We start from the raw sequence: 18,040 nt of genomic DNA, 5'->3' as shown, positions 1-18,040 counted from the left end.
ATCTGGCAAGTGTAAACCCTAAGACCCCCTTCAAGCCCCAGGGAATGAGAGGATAGAGACACCTGTATGATGCACATCCTCTATATCCTCTTTCCCTCGTGCCTTCTCCGTTAGAGGTGTGGGGGGGGTTCCCCATCCCTCCCTCATTTTTGGAGGTTTTGTTCACTCAAGAAGCAGGGCTCCAGCCTTCGCTGTAAGTAGAGGCAGCCTGTCAATAGCATGGAGCCCAAAGCCAGTCAGTGTGAGCAGCACTTGGAAAAACAGCAGGCTAGCTATACTTGTTATACCATCACTCCTTCCTTCCAATCGCAGACAAGTTCTCCTAGCCCATCCCATGCTGCTTTCTGGCTCACTTCCATTCCGAAACTAATCAGGACTGATTGCCCTCTAACACAAGGTGTTACCCCATGCTCTTTGACAGGATCCCAAGGGCAGATTCCCCAAAGCAAACAAGGAACCAGAAACTCCTCTGTGGGCTCTCCTCCATCAGCACTACAGACATATCAAGCCCTGGTGTCTTGTTAATGTAAATATGAGAAAAACTGCCACCTGCTGTCTCTTCTCCTGCCCGCATTTCAGTTTACTCAGATGATGGGACCCAAGAGCCAGTAGAATATTTTATATCGGTGAATATGGGTGTGAAACATGTAGATGGATGGGTGATTTTTTCCCTCTGGATTCGGACCAGGAATGTATTTGCTTTCTGCTTGCAACTCAAATGGCTGTTTTTAAAGGTCTGTGTTAGGAATCTTGAAAGTCACGGGTTCAGTTTCTTATGGTGATGATCATGGTGCTTACAACATTTGGAGGCATGTCTCTGTGCAACCTGGTGAACTTGTGGCTTTGCTTACACACCTGGCCTCTTGAGCAAGGGTTACATGTCATGCCACAGCCTCCATCTCCCTCTCTAATGGGCCCTGTTGGTGTTACAAAAGGAAGCTGGAGGGAGTGAGGAGACAGAAGGAGAAGTATCTGTGTGGAGGAAGTAGAATCATAGAATGGCTTGAATTGGAAGGGACCTTAAAGATCATCTAGTTCCAAGTCCCCTGCTGTGGCCTTGGGACACTTTCCACTAGACCACAGTGCTCAAAGTCTCCTCCAACCTGGCCTTGAACACACCTAGGGATAGGGCATCCACAGCTTCTGTGACTCACTACTCTCATAGTGAAGAATTTCTTCCTTATATACAATCTAAGTCTACCCTCTTTCAGTTTAAGACCTTTACCTCCTACAACTACATGCCCTTACAGAAACTCCCTCTTCAGCTCGTCAGCCCCTTTTAGCTACTGGAAGGCTGCAGTGAGGTCTCCCTGCAGTCTTCTCCAGGCTGAAAAACCCCAACTCTCTCAGTCTGTCTTAGGTGGTCCTTAGGAGAGGTAGTCCAGCCCCCTGGGCATCTTCATGGCCCTTCTCTGGACTCAGTCCAACGGGTCCATGTCATTCTTATGCCAGGGGCCCATCATAAGAATAATAAGAATAATAAGTAGAATGATTTACAAACTTCACCACCTCCCCCTGCAACCTCAATTTCTGCTGCCATAGTGGTCATGTTTTTCACGGTCACAATCAACCCGCAGGTCAGATCTGCCCCCCAAAGGGGTGTTACCAGGGAGGCTGATGCATGGTGGTTGTGGAGAGATGCAGGCTGGTGAGGGATCAGATTCCGTGCCACATAAACGTGGCCGTAGGGTGCTGCTTGGGGCAGCAGTGGCTCGGAGCGTGCAGGGCTGGCACCTTTCCCTCAGGATGGTCCCGCGGGGGCTCTGCCGGGCGGGACCCGGGGTTTTACCGGGCGGGTATGCGGAGCCGCCCTGACCCCGGCTGTTGTTCCCGGGGTTATCCATGCCATTTCAAGTCCGGAGGCTGCCTGGGGTCGCGAGGGAGGAGCGCCCGCAGTTTTGGGGTTTCGTGGCCCTCGACTGCCACCTCGCGGGGAAGGAGCGGCGGATTGGCGGCGGCGGCCGCGGGCTGTGGCCGGGAGAGGAGAGAGGGAGAGAGAGAGGGGGAGAGGGAGGAAGGGAGGGACCCGCGGGGAGCGGCCGGACCTGCTGCTGAGTGTCTGCGGGGAGACCGCCGAGACCGCCGGGGAAGGAAAGGTGCCAGACTGGGAGTTTGCGAGTGCGGTTCGCTTGCATGATGCCACAGCGCTGCCAGCACTCCTCCACCCGCTGCTCCTGCCCTTTCTCCCACCTGCTTGTCGGCGTTTGAGCACCACATCCATATCTAAACAGCTCTTAGGAAACGCCACTTTTTCTTTTGCAGTTCTGAGCCCGGGCTGGTACTGGCTGCCCGTCTTTGCAGTCCTGGTACTAATGCCCTCTTCCGATAAGCACCATCAGTCCCCCTACCTGTCTCCCTCTATCCCTGCTTTCCTATGCCTGATCAGGGCTTAATTTCCTCCTTTATCTCCCCTTCTCCCAAGACCTGTTTTCATTACCTATCCAACCTGTGTGCTTACATAAAGCCCTACATTTCACCATCCTCACACTGCCTTGGCATCTCCTCCTCTTGTTCTCCTCCCATGTCCTGAGCTGAGCATTCCTATATTGCCATTTCAATTGAAGACCTTCCCTGGCATTGTTTCCTCTGCTGTACATTGGTACAAGTGCAAGGCTCATCCTATCACCTCAGTCCATATTGCCCCCTTCTTATATCTCTCATCACAGCAGTCTTTTCCTGTGCCTCTTCCCAGATGCACTTATGTATTTATCACCTCCTCATGCAGCCCCCAACCTTCAGTGGGCACTGTAGGCTTTAAAGGGCCAACACTAGCCATGAGGTAGGGCAGGTACAGGCCTACCAAGCAGCCTTCTGACCTTGGACACTGGCGCTGAATCTGTGTGTGTTGCAGTGCCTTGTAGCACTATAAATTCAAGTCTTGTAGGCAGGGAGAGAAAGATCGGGCCCCAGAAATCTGCCCCTCTCTAAGTGACTTCTGCATCTAGCAAGTCTTAGTATGATGCCCCAAAAGGCCTCAGCAACTGAGACTTCAGTGGTGCATCCTCTGTGACAGACTAAGTCCTCTCACAACTAAACTGTGCTCCTTTCAGCTGCCGAAGTAGCATTCACTGAGGGCTCAGTAAGAGCTGTGCCCCAGGTGTAGTGGGGAGACTTGCAGTTCTGTGATTCAGGACTTGAGCATTCCATGGTCACCAGTCTCTCAACACTGGGTAGTTTCTTTCTTAACAGTTTTCTTGACAAAAAGCTCATCTCTCCCCTTCCTAGGAAGATCTGAACACACTCCAGCTAATTCTTTCCACACTGAGCAGTTTTCCTAGCCTGGCTTTCCTGTAATCAGCAGAGGAAACTGCAGAGCAAGGAGTGACTGAGACAGTTTTAATCAAGCCACTTCAGGTAGCAATTAGTAGCAGGTGGTGTGCCAGGCCACCTGTTAATGTCAAGGTCCTAAAGTCACAGGAGAACATAGCACCCAAATTTAATATGTGGCCATAATGTCATTGCTGGCAGCTGACTGCTGCCGTGCTCCTTAAAGAGCTAAGGGAGATTGTGGATATGGAAGTTTTCAGGCAGTCCAGAAGTGACCAAACAAGTTCATGTAATCTCTCAAGGGGTGCAGCTTCTGCTGGCTCGGGATGTCTCTGAAGCACCAGAGGCAGGCCAGTATGATGCCATGCTGGCCATGTACTACTCCTGGCTGGCCCTCACCCAGACCTGCAGGGGACAGGACTGAAAGTTAGAAAAGACCTTTGGACTGACCCAGCAAAGGTCTTTTCTTGTGGTATGCTTCTCCTAGAGTCAGACTGTTTCTGAGGAAGAGAGCAGCTCTTGGCTTTGCAATCTGAGTATGGTTTGCTGTGGGTGGAAGCAGCACCCTGCTTTTGCCCTCTCCCTCTGCCATCTCATCCAAGTCCCACCATTCTTCTTGCTACGTCTTTTCTACACTCTTCACAGGAGTAGAAGTAGTATTTGAGCCATCTCACACACACACACACACACACACACAAAAACTTTACAGCTATACCAGGAAAATTACGGTATAGTAGCATACATACCTATCCTCTCTAGTGAAACCTGGGCTAGCCAAGCTTGCAGTCCTCTGCACATGAGAGCATGCAGCAACTCTTCCACTTCATGCTGCATGGGAGAGTTTGCCTCAGGAGTGAGGCACCAGGTGAAATCGCTGAAGTCCCATGCTTAAGGGCCTCACTACCCTTCTGCATCCCCACTCAAACGTACATAGAAGTTCTCCCAGAAGTGTCAGGAAAAGAGTCCTGGAGCCTCTCTGTGCAGGGCTAGTATACAGGGCCGTTACATGCATGCAGGTGAGTAGGAGCACCAAGGTCAGTGGCATGGCTCTGTTTTTCCCATGGTTAAATTTAAGGATGCAGCTAGGGTTACCTGGTCTTGGGGAGAGGAGTGGGATGGGGGCTCCACATGGTCTCCTTCAGCCCTCAGAGAACTATAGCTTTCTAAATCTTGGCCAAGGCTACTCTGTGGTGTGTACCAGGGCAGATCACCCAGGGTGAACGTGTGGCACGGATAAACCCTTGGAAACATAGGGCACAGTGTCCTGTGAGGTTGTTGCAGCATGATTAGGCACTGTGGTAGGCCTCCACCTGCATCTGCACCAGGTATCCAAATGTCTCACATTTGAAGCAGGGAAGAGCAGTGCAGTCATTTTGCCCTTGCTGATTTTCAGTCTGCTCCTTCTTGATTTGCTTAATGGAATCTGACTCGGTCAGAGTTTAGGGTCTTGGGTCCCCTAGGAGTTTATCTGTGAAAAGCTGCCAGATATTCATATTCACTCATAATCATCATCATCAGAAACTCAATTTCCTTCCCTGTCTGTGGTGGAAAAACACCCCCTTGAAAGCTGTTGCGTGGTCACGGACTTGGCAGGGCTTCCCAATTGCGGCCGGGCAGTGATTAGCCCGGGATATTGCAGCAAATGCCCAGGCCGCAGGCTCAAGGTTACCGAAGCGGGAGAGCGCAGGGACAGCCCCGAAGCCCCCGGTGCAGGCGGAGATGCAGCAGGGGAGCGCAGGCGGGCCGAGCGAGGGCTTTTTTGGGGGGGTCTCAGCGGGAGGCACCGGGCGGGGGCGGCTCCGGCGGCGGCCGCCAGGGGGCGCCGCAGACCGCGTGCCGGGGCGCGGGCGCGGCGGGGCTGCGGGTGGGGCGGAGCGGCCTGCGCGGGGCGGCCTGTGTGTGCACCCCTGGGGGGCTGTGGGGATGGCCACCGTGCAGGTTCGGGGCGTGGGGGTGAGCGCTCGTCTCTGCGTGTTGGGCAGCACGGTGATCGCTGCGGGGGCTGGACGTTCACCCGTGGCCGTGCGGGTGCCGTGGTGCCCGCGGCAGAGGCGCGCGCACTCCACACGCAAAAGAGAAGTCACCACGCAAACGTGCGCTGTCACAGCCCAAGTTGTGTCTGGGAAGGAAGGCCGAAAGTGATAGAGTGAATTGAAAATGGGTGCTATTTTCTGCACAAAATCTCACTCGAAATTAATATTTCGTTTTATTCTTACATTTTCACTCTTTATTACACTTGAGCAATCAGTGTCCCCCAAAAGCCTTTGAGAATTTTATTTTGTGATCGAACTATAACCTTTCCCCATTTTTGCAGTACATGTGACAGTAAAGGTATCATCCGTGGCATGTACTTAAACCAGTTCTGCTGTAAAACCCAGAGATTACACGTGGCCCCCAGGGTTACATGCAGGGACCACACTGGTTGCCAGGCCTCACAGTCAGCCCGACACTCTGCCCGACACCTGCACAGCTACACACAGCCCCTTGGTGCAGACAGCTGCTGGTATTAGCATGAAGTGAGGTGCAGAAGATGATCAGGACTCCACATAAGAGGTGTCTGCAGCAGCCCCACCACCTCACTGGCACTCACAGGAGCTTATTGGGGAAACGTGAGGCTGTGTAATTTGCACCATTTTTTAGCTGTGGAGATGGGAGTTCTGGCTTGTCAGATACCCTCAACCTTATACACACAAGCTCAAGCAGAACAGAAGCGGCCTGACGCTCTCCCAAGTCCTTCATCACACCGTGTTTCCTTGGGTGTCCTTTCTTATACCTAAGTGTTGCAGAAAGACATCTCTTTACCATACCATGCCACACCATGCCATCATGCCTCTGGCCCCCACCAAGCTCACAAACCCTGAGGCATGCACTTCTATGTATCAAGGCAGCAGTACCCAGCGAAGGCTAAACATCCCCCTGCCTCCACTGTGTGCTGGATATGAGTTGCAAGCCACCATCAGTGCATATGCCTTTGCTCTGATTGTATGGGTACCCTGGAAAAGTGGCAAGGAGGAGGATTGCTGCCACGTATGTATGTGTTACGGACATGTCAATGTATGTGTTCAGACAAATACTATTTAAAACAAATAGTATTTAAGACAAATAGTAAAAATGTGATGGCAGAAGACTTTGTGTGGGCAACACAGACTGCCTGGTGTGCTCTTGATTATCTGATGAGCCAGAGGAGTCATGTTTTGGAACTTCTTCACTGACAATAAGGGATGCAAATGGTCCCAAACAGCATCCCTACAATTATTTGACAGTGAAAGATGCTTTCTCTGAAACATAGGTCAGGTGAGGGTAGTAGCTAAGTTTAAACGTGTTCCTGATCTCAGAGGGGGAAATAAGTTCCTGTCACCCAAAAAAGGAGTAAAAAAACAGTGTTGTAGGATTTGTGTGACAAGCCACAAAAGACATGCATGGACTAGCAAAAAAAGAAGCCATAGATGGAATATAAATTTTCCACACAGTCCAGCACATACTTTCTTAATAATTAAAGAATAGAATTGGGGCACAAACAGCTAATCTAGTAAGTAACAGGCTACATTTGGAAGAAATCAGAGAAATGAAAGTGCTGAAGAATTTCAGAGGTTCTGGAGATATCCTTCTTCGATTTGCTGCCTTTCAGTCACCAGCTCAAGTTTAATAGTGACTGTGCTGCTGAGCACGCCTGTGGCACCTGTGCACCACGCGGTAGAGTGGGGGTCTTCACCTGATAAACTCTGCAGGTTGTGAGAGGGGAAGTTGCACTTTGGTCTCACAGGGCTCTCCTCAACAGGGCCTTTTTTTTTTTCTGGCACCCCTTAGACATCAGAATTTGCTTCTCGTGGTAGTAAGCATGACTTCTGTCTTCTACAGCACAGTCAGTTCCAACACAAGATCTCATCTCCATCTCTACACTTCAGCATTTTCCTGCACCCCTTCTGTATAAAACACTGCACATACACACATATATGTGTTTGTATACACTTATATGTATATGTGTACATGTACACAGGCATGTACATATACATGTGCATGCATGCACATGTACATATACATATAAAAAGTGTACATATATGTGTAGCTGTATGTGCATATATACATGGTGGGCATGCATTTACAGAACCACAGCCACCTACATCTCCCTGCCCTATTATAAAGAAAAGGCTGCCAGAGCTTGGTATTGCAGGGTGAATTTAAAGCAGCATCAGTGCCATTAAAGCCATCCAGAGAAGGGGACTCATAAATGAGTGAATGAATGAGAAGGTGTCAGGAGTGTTAGCGCTTAATATTCCTGTAGCGAGGCTGCATTATTTGTTGCTGCAGCAGCATGCTCCTCCCTGCCCTCTCTGACAGAGCCTGTGGATGCGCATGCACACATATGCAACTTCGTTTCCCACCCTTGTGAAAAATCAATCTCCCTGGCATACCCTGCACCCTCACCCCATAGGTATCGTGTCACAGGGCCATAAAACAGTAACGAAGCCTGCCTTCTCTCCGATTCAGAAACACTTAATTGCAGTGCAGCCTGTATGAGGGAGGGGAGACGTCTGCGTGTTGGCCGCATGTTTTATTGATCAGACCACTGTGATGAATCAGCTCCTGCGGAGCTGGTGTCTCGCTGCAGTCAGGCACTGGCCACTGCACACAATTACGAGTCCTGGCATCTCAGGGCCACCACTGGGAAGGTGGCAGAGCGGGCAGCTGTGGAGCTGGTGACTAGGGGCTGTGTCTGCAAAGGTGTGAACCGTGTTCTCTTGTTGGAAGGTCAGCAGTTCCCAGCTGGAGGCACAGCAAAGGATGGGATGTGGTCAGCAGCCGGGATTGAGCCTTCCTGCTTGCTCCAGCCTGAGTGTTGTTTAGGGAAAACCACATGCCATTGGAGTGTTGGACAGAGGGAAGGAGGATGCTGAGCAGCTGCCAGGCAGCAGCCTGCACCTGGGCTGGAGGGAGCTCACTGAAGTAAGAAGGCAGCTGTGCCCTGCAGCCCCAGCCCGGGAGTGAAGTATTGTGTTCCTGTATTATCCTCATTTCACCCAGCCATGTGTAATCTTGTCTTCTTTTCTCTCCCTTCTCACACCCTGCAGGACCCGGCACAGGGAGAGTAGACAACGGCTCCATGAGTTTGGCCGTCCCACTGTGGCTGCTGGCAGCGTCCCTGCTCTGCCTACTCAGCAAATGTTAATACAAATCAGAATTAAAAATAATAATATTAATAATAATTAAAAAAACAACACGACAACGACAACAACACACAAAACAAAATGCGTTATACAGGAGACAGAGCGAAGAGAGGGGAGAGAGAAAAAAGGGGGGGGGAGAGAGAGAGGCGACTGTTTCTTTCACAACTTTTGTGTGTTCAGGAGCGAAGAGGGGGGAGAGGAAAAATTACAGCAAAGAAGACTCAGCAACATTTAATCCAAAACCTGAAAAGCCGGCTGTCAAGGCACTGACTGTCTAGGAGGCAACACGAACCGAGGGAGAGAATGGGGCACCAGCAAGGATCGCGTCGCCGGAGGATGCTGCAATGTAAACAATCCAACAAAACCCACAAAGCCAATCAAACAGAAGATCCCTTTTCTTTTCTCTCCTCCTTCCTCTTTTCCATACTTCCTCACCTTCCTTCCTTCCTTCCTCCTCTTTCTTTCTTTTGCAGAAAGAGGTCTTTGCTTCGGTGTCTATAGCCATTTAACTTTTTGGATGCCCTGGGTCATTTTTGTGAGCTAATGCTCAGCCAGTTCATACTTTTGAAAACAAATTAAAAAAAAAAAAAAAAGAGAAAAGAAAAAAAGAGAAAAAAAAAAAGCCACAAACCAGAGCAAGTCACCTGAAGCTCTCTGCACACTGGTGTCCTGTGAAGAACTCTTCCTCTCTTCACTTCACCCTGCGCTCATGTGCACCCAGCCCTTGCTAAACACCTTTTTTCCTGTCCCTTCCTTCATGCAACATCGCCCTTGCTGGCCTGAACTAAAGCTGTGTCAACTCTACTGAAAGCCTACTTTTCTTTTTTTTTAAATCCTCTTCCTCTCCCCCCTCAATTCAACCAGGTGTCTTTCTCTTTCTCCTGTGTATGCCTGTGTGCGTGCGTGCGTGCGTGCATGTGTGGCTCTCGCTCCGTCTTCACTCTTTCTCTCTTTCTCTTCCTCTCTCTAAGCATGCAAAATGAACAGTCCATGTGTACATATGCTCATCCTGCTGTAGATAATGTCCTGCCTTGTAAGTGTGAGACAAGATGCAGAGAGATCACTCAGGCACAGAAGAGGGGTGAGGAGAGAGGGGCAGTTGCAACACAGATTTCAATGGTGTCCTCTCTCCAGCATCCTCACTGGCTTTTTAACTTCTGGCCACCTTGCTTGCAAGAGTCAGTCTGTACCCTTGTCTACCCTTTTTTTCTCTCCCACCTGCAACCTGTCTGGCTCTCAGCCACTAAGTACCAGCATAGCAGCCCCTGCTATGCATGAGTGCTCGCACACGTGCATGGGGGTGTGCACTTGTGCAATTGTCCAAACAAGCAGAAGAAACCAGGACTGGCCTACAGCACTATGGACTGAAGAGTGCAGCCACCCATTCTTCCTGGGAATGGGAGGCTGAGCCGGTAGGATGTGAGTGATGAGGCCTTGGACATCACCAAGCAGCCGTTCCTTTTAGGTATAGTGTGTGCATAGGAGCAATGCCTCAACATGAAAACAGCAATCTAGTCATTCCCAACCATTTTGGTAGTCATGCAAAAATAGAGCCAATACTCTTTTTTGTTGTTTTGTTGTTTTCATTCTTACTGTCCTCTCTGGTACAAAAGGAAATGTAGGCTGTGAGAGGGTGAGTGTGTGGGTGCATGTTTGTGTGCTGTACACCATTGCTACTACAAAACTCACTGCAAATTCCACATTTGAAACAAATTGGGTCAGAAAATGTCCAGGACCTGTGAATGGAAGAAGTAAAACAAATCTCAGGTCCAAAATCCTGGGCTTATAAAGAAGGAGCTTAAAGTGATTCAGCAAAGAAGTGGGCAGCACAATTCCCCTTTGTCTTCTCTTTTCTCATCTCAAGGGTGCTGGTCTTGTTGGAGAGTGCTGTTGCTTGCCATCACACTTCCCATGGCAGAACCACATGCAGAGGTGCCAACAGGAGATGCTTTGTGGCTCCCAAGTGAGGAGAGGGAGAGAACAGGCTGTTAGAAACAGGGCTGAGAAAATGCTGGGTGGTGGCTAGAAGTTGCCACACCAGCACAAGGTCTGCTGCAGGGGGAGAGGGCAAGGCAACGGTCATACTCTCCAGTGGCTGCAGTGCATGTGTGTGGGCAGGGGCAGTGGGGAGAAGACTCCTGTGTCTCCTGGCCAGTCACGAGCCCTAGTATCCACCAGCAGCAAAGATGATGAAACACAGTGTTTATCAGGTAGCCACTTGCTTTTCTGGGGAGAGGGATGTGCAGGAAGAACTTGAGTTAGCCCACACGAGTTGAGTGACCATCCCATGACAGTACAGTGTTCTACAGGTGCTCAGCACCACTGAGCTTCCAAGCACAAGCCATCTTGCTTTTCTGTCTTTGCCCTGCAAGTTGGCACAGTAGCAGCACGTCAGGCAGCCACGCTCACAGGCTCTTGAAAGCAAGGGGGAAATTGCTTGGCCTTGCCTCTCTCCAGTGTGCTGGAGAGGATACCCACCGGGTGGTCCCCTGCCAGGAAGGAAAGTGGGAAATTGCTGCCTGCGAGCCCGTCCCCATCTTTGCGTGAGTGGGGCACAGTCTGACGGAGCTTCTTCCTGCTGCTCAGCCTGATGCTTTCGCCTTGCACTGCGGCACTGCCGACCCTGCCCCCTCGCTGCTGAGCTCAGCTGTTTCAGGCAGCAGCAGGCACGCAATTAAGCAGGCAGTCAAGGGCTCCTCACAGGCAGCCAGAATGAGCGAGGAAATTTATTGAAGACACAGGAGGCTGAAGTTTGGGCGTTGCAAGAGTTGCTACAGAGCTACTGTGGGATTGCACGGTGGTAAATTATGCTCTTCCAGACCCCAAAGCCATACCTGGAGGTGTTTGTGCTTTGGTGCAAGAGGGGAAAGCTGGGCAACTGGTGCTTGAAATTCACCCAAGGCATCCACAGATGGCTCCCCTCTTCCAGGATAGGGTGGTCATTGGTGGGACTTGGGCATCTCCTTTGGAGACTGGTGTGCCTGTGGCAGCCCAGGAAGAAAATGCCCTGTATCCTTCAGAGCATTCAGACATCTCAGTCCTTGTACCTGCCCTTAAGGAGGTTCGTGTAATTCGGTGTCTTAGTAACATGTCCAGATTTCCTGCTGCAACAGGGTTCCTCTTTCCCCTGGTACAGCCACGAGCTGATGCTAGTTCTAGAAGCCAGATCTGGGAACTGCACCCCTTCAAGCACACTGGCACAAGGAAAAATACCACATTGCTCATTCTTGGGGCTGTACCTATGCCTGGATTTATTGTTGCAGGCTTGGTGTGAAAGGTGGGCAGCCTGCTGTGTCCTGCTGTCACAGGCTGTTCCTACGGGCTGGGTCAGGCCCACTTTAGGTTCTTTGATGTCAGCCTGGTTGCTGTTGTAGCGTCTGTCCCATGTGTTGTCCTCTGCTTGTGTTTTTGTCACTGTGGGGTCACTCCTAGGCACTGGGATCACACACATCAGAGCCCTATGGTGTGGTGGTGGTCACAAGTCCTGATACTTCATTGTCTCACACCTGTTTTGGTTTGAAGGAGTTTTGAGGGGATGTTTTTTAGATGTCAAGGCACAGAGGCTTATGGTTAAAGGGAAATATCTCACTAAAAGCAGGACATCCATTTTTTGAAGCCACCTGCCTGTTAGCTGGGGGAAATGGACACAGCTCCGGTGCTGTGTGTGAGGGATCTGGTCTTTCATGCAGGCCCTTGGCAGATCTTTGCCTCTGTTGCATGGCCATGAAATAGGGTTAAAGCCAATTATTTGCAGACCTGTCTGAGACAAGCCACTAATAACAAGTATGCCTGTTGTCTGCAGCAGTGCTGGGAACCCCGCTCCTGGCAATGTCTGTTCCTAGTAGGTCTGGGGGTGTCATGGGTAGGCTGGAGCTTGATTTACTCCTAGAATCTAAACCTGTGAGCTGCAGTGTGCATCACAGGATGCTGTAAGCATCCCCCAATTTCTCCTGAACTCGGGCAGTGATTGTTCAAAGCCTATGTCAGGTGGTGAGGCTAGACAAATATAGGAAACACAGGCAAGGTCAAATGCTTTTTTCCCACTCCCTTTCTCCCCTCCACCCTCTGACAGAGATGTTGCGAAGGTTTTTCTCATGTCTCAGTCCCTTTTCTCTGAAATTGTTTCTGCTTTTCATCTATTCTCCGCTTTCATGTTGCTATCTTTCCCATTCCCTCCCAAAAAGCTGGGCTCTTACTTCCTGCTGCCTCTCAGCTGGTTGAGGACCAGGAAAGATGGGAGTTTAGAATGGGACACCAGTTCCTTGAGCTTGTCAGTGTAATTGTGTTTGATTGATGGAGATTTAACATTTAGTGTTATAAAAAGAGAAATGAACAAAACGAAAAAAAAAAGAAAAAAGTTGTATTTCTTCAACTTGTTTGTAAATATTACAAGAACTACATGAGATGTCTGGTAATGTCCAAGCAGAGGAACAAAAACTTAGATTTAATATATGGCCCCATACTTGCTAGCAGATTTCTAACCCTTTTCGGATGACTGAGAGGAGGGGTGAAGGCAAGTCTTTCTGAAAGGAACTGGACAGGGGAAGTGCAGCCACCCCAAGCCACATGAACTCCATGCATGATTGTAGCATGTTGCTTGGAGCGTGTGCCTGGTCAGATGGAAAACGAAGCAAACGCCTGTCTCTGAACGGCTGAGAAGGGCGACATGGGATGCTCCAGCCGACACCTGTATCTTGGCAGTTGTGTTCATTTTTGTTTGTCTGCAGCCCCGTAGCTTGGGGGCATGTTGCTCAGTGATGCACCCCCCCTCCCCCCACTGCTTTCTTCTCCAGTGAAGTTGTGTCGCCCCATGCTAGCACCGAGTGCATGTTAACGTGCCATTCATGAAGATTTCATTGGTGACATGCATTGTGTCGAGAGTTAGTCTTTGTCCGCACATCTTTCTCACGCCACTGACTGTTCACCACTTGGGCAGATCTCTCGTGTAGTGCTGCTTGCCCCACTTTTGGTCAAAGTATATCCAAGCCCCACCAGCTCTTCTTAGCTCCACGTGCATCCAGACCATGCCCCCAGGCCACCTGTCTAAGCAACCCCATTTTGAAAGTCCAAGCACACAGCATGGACAAAGTCACCATCAATAGCCGCATGGGCTCCAGACTGAGTGGTAGCTACACATCTGGAAGGAATTTGGGGGAGCAGCAGTGAGTCCCGATGATACAAGAGCTTTTGGGGAAGAAGATCTGGGAAGTCAGAGGAGTTATGCTAGAGTCCTTCACAGCCCCACCACCAGGTGATGTTTCAGCTCAATCTTTGTGCAGTGTTTCATCGCTTCACCCTTTCCTGATGAGGGAATCTACAGGCACAGGGAAAAAGCTCTTCTCCTCCTCCTAACCCCTCTCACACCTCTGCTTCTTCTCCTCCAAGCACACTGACCTGCAGCCCAAATGCTGATGGTGCTTGATGTGACATAGCAAGTGACACGGAGGATGGCTGACCAAGACAGTCCTACAGAGGTGGTGCTAGAGGGGTGAACAGTTCTCTCTCTCTCTCTCTCTCCTGGTGGTGCACAATCTTACTGCTTCTCTGACTCAAGGACACAAAACTTCTTGATTTAGGGATGCCGGGAGCAAACTGTTCTATGGAAAGAGAAAAACTTCAGGCAGAGAAGTGATGGAGAAACTGAATGGTAATTTCTATGATGTGGTGCCAGTGAAAAAGGGTAGGGATGAGTGCTGTCCGTCGTCCATGCACAGAACTCTCAGGTTCACCAGTGAGGAGACCATGGCCTCTCAACACTAATCTTAGAGTGGCTTCATTTCCAGTGGGATGCCCAGAAGATGATTTTTTTTGACTGCATGACTCCTGCTGACTAAGAGCTGTGTCACACCATTAAAACCTCTTTCACTTTTCCTTCTTGTAACATGCTAGAATGATAATTGGGAAACTCCCACAGCCCCCCAAAATTTTGCTTGATGGTTGGCTCCCATTAGGGCAATATATGGTGTTTGGTTGTTGGTTCACTACCATAACAGGAAAGCAGAACTCATCTTGGTTAGGATATGTTGGTATGGTCCTCTGTACCTCTGTGGCTTGGGTTGATGTGTGTGAGGAAGGAGACCTACCAAGCCAGGGCTTGGGAAAGAGGAGCAGATCTCCCGATTAGCCCAGGCAGGTGGGAAGCAAAGCGTCCTTCACTTGCTGCAGGCTCAGGTTAACTGGTGCCACAGCAACTCAGACTGCCCTGCAAGCCTTGTAGAAGTGCCCAGGCAGCAGAGGAGGAAGGGGCAGTGACAGTCAGGAGGACATGACTGCAGTACAGGTGATAGGGCTGCATAAGCAGCAGGGCTCCTTGGGTATCATGGCTGAGGAAGGGACAGACACTGCATCCCAGAAGGGCCATTCCCTGGTAGGGCAGGCCCTTCCTTCTCTTGCAATGCTCACGATGCACCAGGAGCTCCCTCCTGGCCTCCCAGGGCATGCTCACTGTGCTGCAATGGGCCTCACGAGTGATGCAGTGTGACACCCCAGTGGCTCCAGCCGTGTCCTGAGAAAAGGCATGTGGATGTTTCTGTACATAACATAGGGCCATGGATGGAGACAAGGAGCGAGGGCTACCTCGGAGCCAAGCAGGGAGGGGAGCATATCCCAAGCAGGGCTGTCCTCCAAAATTATGACATTTGCTCCCCATTCGGCCACGCACAGGCGCGTACGCACACCCCCGCGAGCTCCACCGCGCACATGCCACAGTAGTCCTCACGGCTACCATATGGATGCTCTCCTTTCCCACACTCTCCATCACACACACAGCCAGACAGGCACTCATCCACTTGCTCCTGGCCTGGCTCTGTCTGTAACCCACACAGCTACTGGTGACCTCCTGAGGAAACCGGGAGAAAGTGTGTGTGCCTATGCCTGTGCATATAGGAGCACATGTGTGTGCCTGGAAAGGGAGGAGGAGGCAAAGAGCGGGAACCTGCCTCCTCAGTGCCACCATCACCTCCCATAGTCATTCAGCTTTCCCAGCTGGAGCCAAGATTTATCCTCTAGACCTTGAGAATGAAGGCCAGTCCCTTCTTCTTGCTACACGGTGGGGTGGTTAGAACTCTCCTCATTAACAGTGTTATATACATATAAATATATATATATATCTATATCTTTATATATATTTTTCCCCAGCACTGTAGACATGAGCTGAACTTCTCTTTAATGAAACGAGAAAATGGCCATTTAATTTTTTGCCATTGGTTTGTTTTTGAAACTAGCTCTGTGAAAGAAAATTTTAAAAGCGCAAGTGTGTGTGTAAAAGAACCGATCAAAAAAACTAAACAACCCAACAAATGAATGAACAAAACCCAGTGATGGAAAACAAAAGAAGCTTTTTATTTTTTCTTTTCTCAATGTATTTAACTTCTGTTATCTCGTTTCTGTTTCTTTACATGTATGAATGCTCTGCTCTTCTGTGATCTTAAAAAAAAAATACAAAAAAATACAAAAATTAAATAAACGTGAAAAGGAGGTACTCTTTCTTGATTTCCCCTCCCTTCCTTGCGTATTCTGGCTCGCCTCCTCTCTGATCATGTCTAGTGATGACTTCCCAGCCCACCTGAGGAATGTGGGCCCCTTCCTTCACATTTCTTGGAGGAGCAAGGTGGTACAGGGCTGCAAGAGAGGCAGGGGCCAGTGTCTTGGGACTGAGGGTCCTGGGTCACTCCCAGCAGACTGGCCCCTGCAGTGCAGTGCCTGAGGGTGAAGGGAGCAGGCTGGCTGTAAATAGGTGTGAGTTGGGGCTGCCAGGGTGGGGGAGGTGAGGGAGGGGAGGAGCCATGGATGAAAACTGCAGTGCCCAGCCCTGAAGTCAGCACTTGCCTTTGGCTCCTGCAAAAAATCTTTTTTTTTTTTTTTAAATTAAATAGCATGATTGTATGTGTATGTCCAGATAGAGGCTGGGATCAGGGTTACAGTCTCAAGAGGGGAAGAACAAGGAAGCTGATGGAAGAGATGGGCTGAGGCTGAGCTGCATAGGCGAGCACAGGACGGGAGCACCAAAATACAGAGCGTGATGGCAGAGGTGGTGGAGGCAGAGGAGGAGGCCAGTGGGGAAGGAGATGGGAAATAACTGGCCAAGAAAACAGCAGGACACAGAACTGGAGAGGCAAAATTTTATATCAAAGAGGGAGTGGGGAGAGAGGGGAATGGAGAGGGCCTGGGGCTTGAAGTGAGGGCAGCCAGGACAAGGGAAAGAAGGGCGGAAGTCTAGTACCACGGGCACAAGCAGGCATGAAGGGAATGGGTTAGAAGAAAGGGAGCAGGAAGGAAGGGGCAGCAGAGTAGCCCAGGCAAGTTTTCAAGGAAACACAGCCAAGGGGATGAAGAAACCAAGAACTGGGGTCCAGAAAACCTGTTGAAAGGAGCATCTGGGCTTTTTAAATGTGAGGGTTGGAGAACCCAGGTCATCTACAGCCAGATAACTCCAATGGTGGCATCTCTCCAGAACGTAAGTGCCATCTGGCTGTCACAGCCTGGCATCACTGTCCTTGTCCCAGTGGGAGAACCACAGGTGGCACAGGGCAGCCCAAGGGTGGAGCCCAGCAGGTAACAGGGCAGCATGTGTCTGCACCCAACACCAGAGCAGCAGCACAAGGCTGCACGTGACTGGGCTCAGCTTGGGCAGCAGGAGAGCCTGCCTTGCAGCTCTGTGAGGGAGGTGGTCTTGTCCTTGCACACTGCTGGAGCGTGAAAAACCAGGTCTTCTTATTTCTGGGTCTGCTCTGCCCAGCACCTGTGTGGTACCTTCACTGCCTCTGTGTCACCTTCCACCTTCTCCGCTGTTGCCTATTTCATTGGAGTAAAGACTCAAGACCTACATACAAAAGAGGGGTATATTCTATGAAAAGTTTTATCTAATTTTGTTTCTAGAACATAACACATAGGACAATGAAAGCCTTGTTTTCAGTAGAGTACAGACTTGTTTCTTAAATTGCATGAAATTAAATAAAACCTGATCTTTTTGCTATTTGAGACAGAAGATTATGAACCCTCCTCCATCACCATCATTCTCTTCCATGGTGCTGGGAGAGTCAGAGAGCAGATCATGGAGAAACACCGGCAGAGCTGCTGGGGGGAGTCCTGGGGAGGGGGAGTATCACTGCGCTGTATGGATATTAAGGCGCATACTGAGCTTTGTTGGCTGATTGCTGAGGTGAAAACAGGCCAGGTTTGTGATGCTGTACATGAATGACACCAAGCACTGCCAGGGCTCCACCTCGATGTCTGCTCTGAACACACCTGGAAAAGCTGTCCTTGCCTTTTCACCTCCACCACCTTAAAGCTGAGGCTAAAAAGAAGACGGGATAAACCTTGTAAAGCACAACCTCTCTTTTCGTTAACATTTTAAATGGTTATTTTTAATGGTACATTTAACTAACACTAACTTATCCATGGGAAGGGAATTTGGCTGTTAACACTGGCATCTGCTTAACAAACTGAAGCTTTGCATTTGGTGAGGCGTGAGCATAACACCAATAGTATTGCTTGCTAACAGCAGACTCATTAACATTAATTCCTGCTTTTACTACCCTGAAGAGCTTTTTGTGTCTGTAACAGCAGTTATTAGATGTACCCCCTTCTTACTGAAAATGGTACATAGG

At 49.9% G+C, this 18,040-nt stretch overlaps 1 protein-coding gene across 5 annotated transcripts in view; it reads left to right on the top strand.

Annotated features, from left to right (window-relative positions):
* Window positions 1-15,909, top strand: part of LSAMP (limbic system associated membrane protein) — a 1,005,382-nt gene extending 989,473 nt beyond the window's left edge. For all 5 annotated transcript variants that reach the window (XM_027681180.1, XM_027681182.1, XM_027681178.1 and 2 more), the window contains one exon: window positions 8,337-15,909. In XM_027681180.1, the coding sequence (XP_027536981.1) occupies window positions 8,337-8,434 (98 nt within the window). In that variant the 3' untranslated portion in view covers window positions 8,435-15,909. The remainder of the gene's footprint in view (window positions 1-8,336) is intronic.
* Window positions 15,910-18,040: the final 2,131 nt, after the last annotated feature.

Source organism: Neopelma chrysocephalum, unplaced genomic scaffold (assembly GCF_003984885.1).
Source record: "Neopelma chrysocephalum unplaced genomic scaffold, ASM398488v2 Primary Assembly neopelma1_60, whole genome shotgun sequence".
NCBI lineage: Eukaryota > Metazoa > Chordata > Aves > Passeriformes > Pipridae > Neopelma > Neopelma chrysocephalum.
The sequence above is the reverse complement of the archived record's forward strand: the minus strand, read 5'-3'. Positions and strand labels throughout refer to the sequence as shown.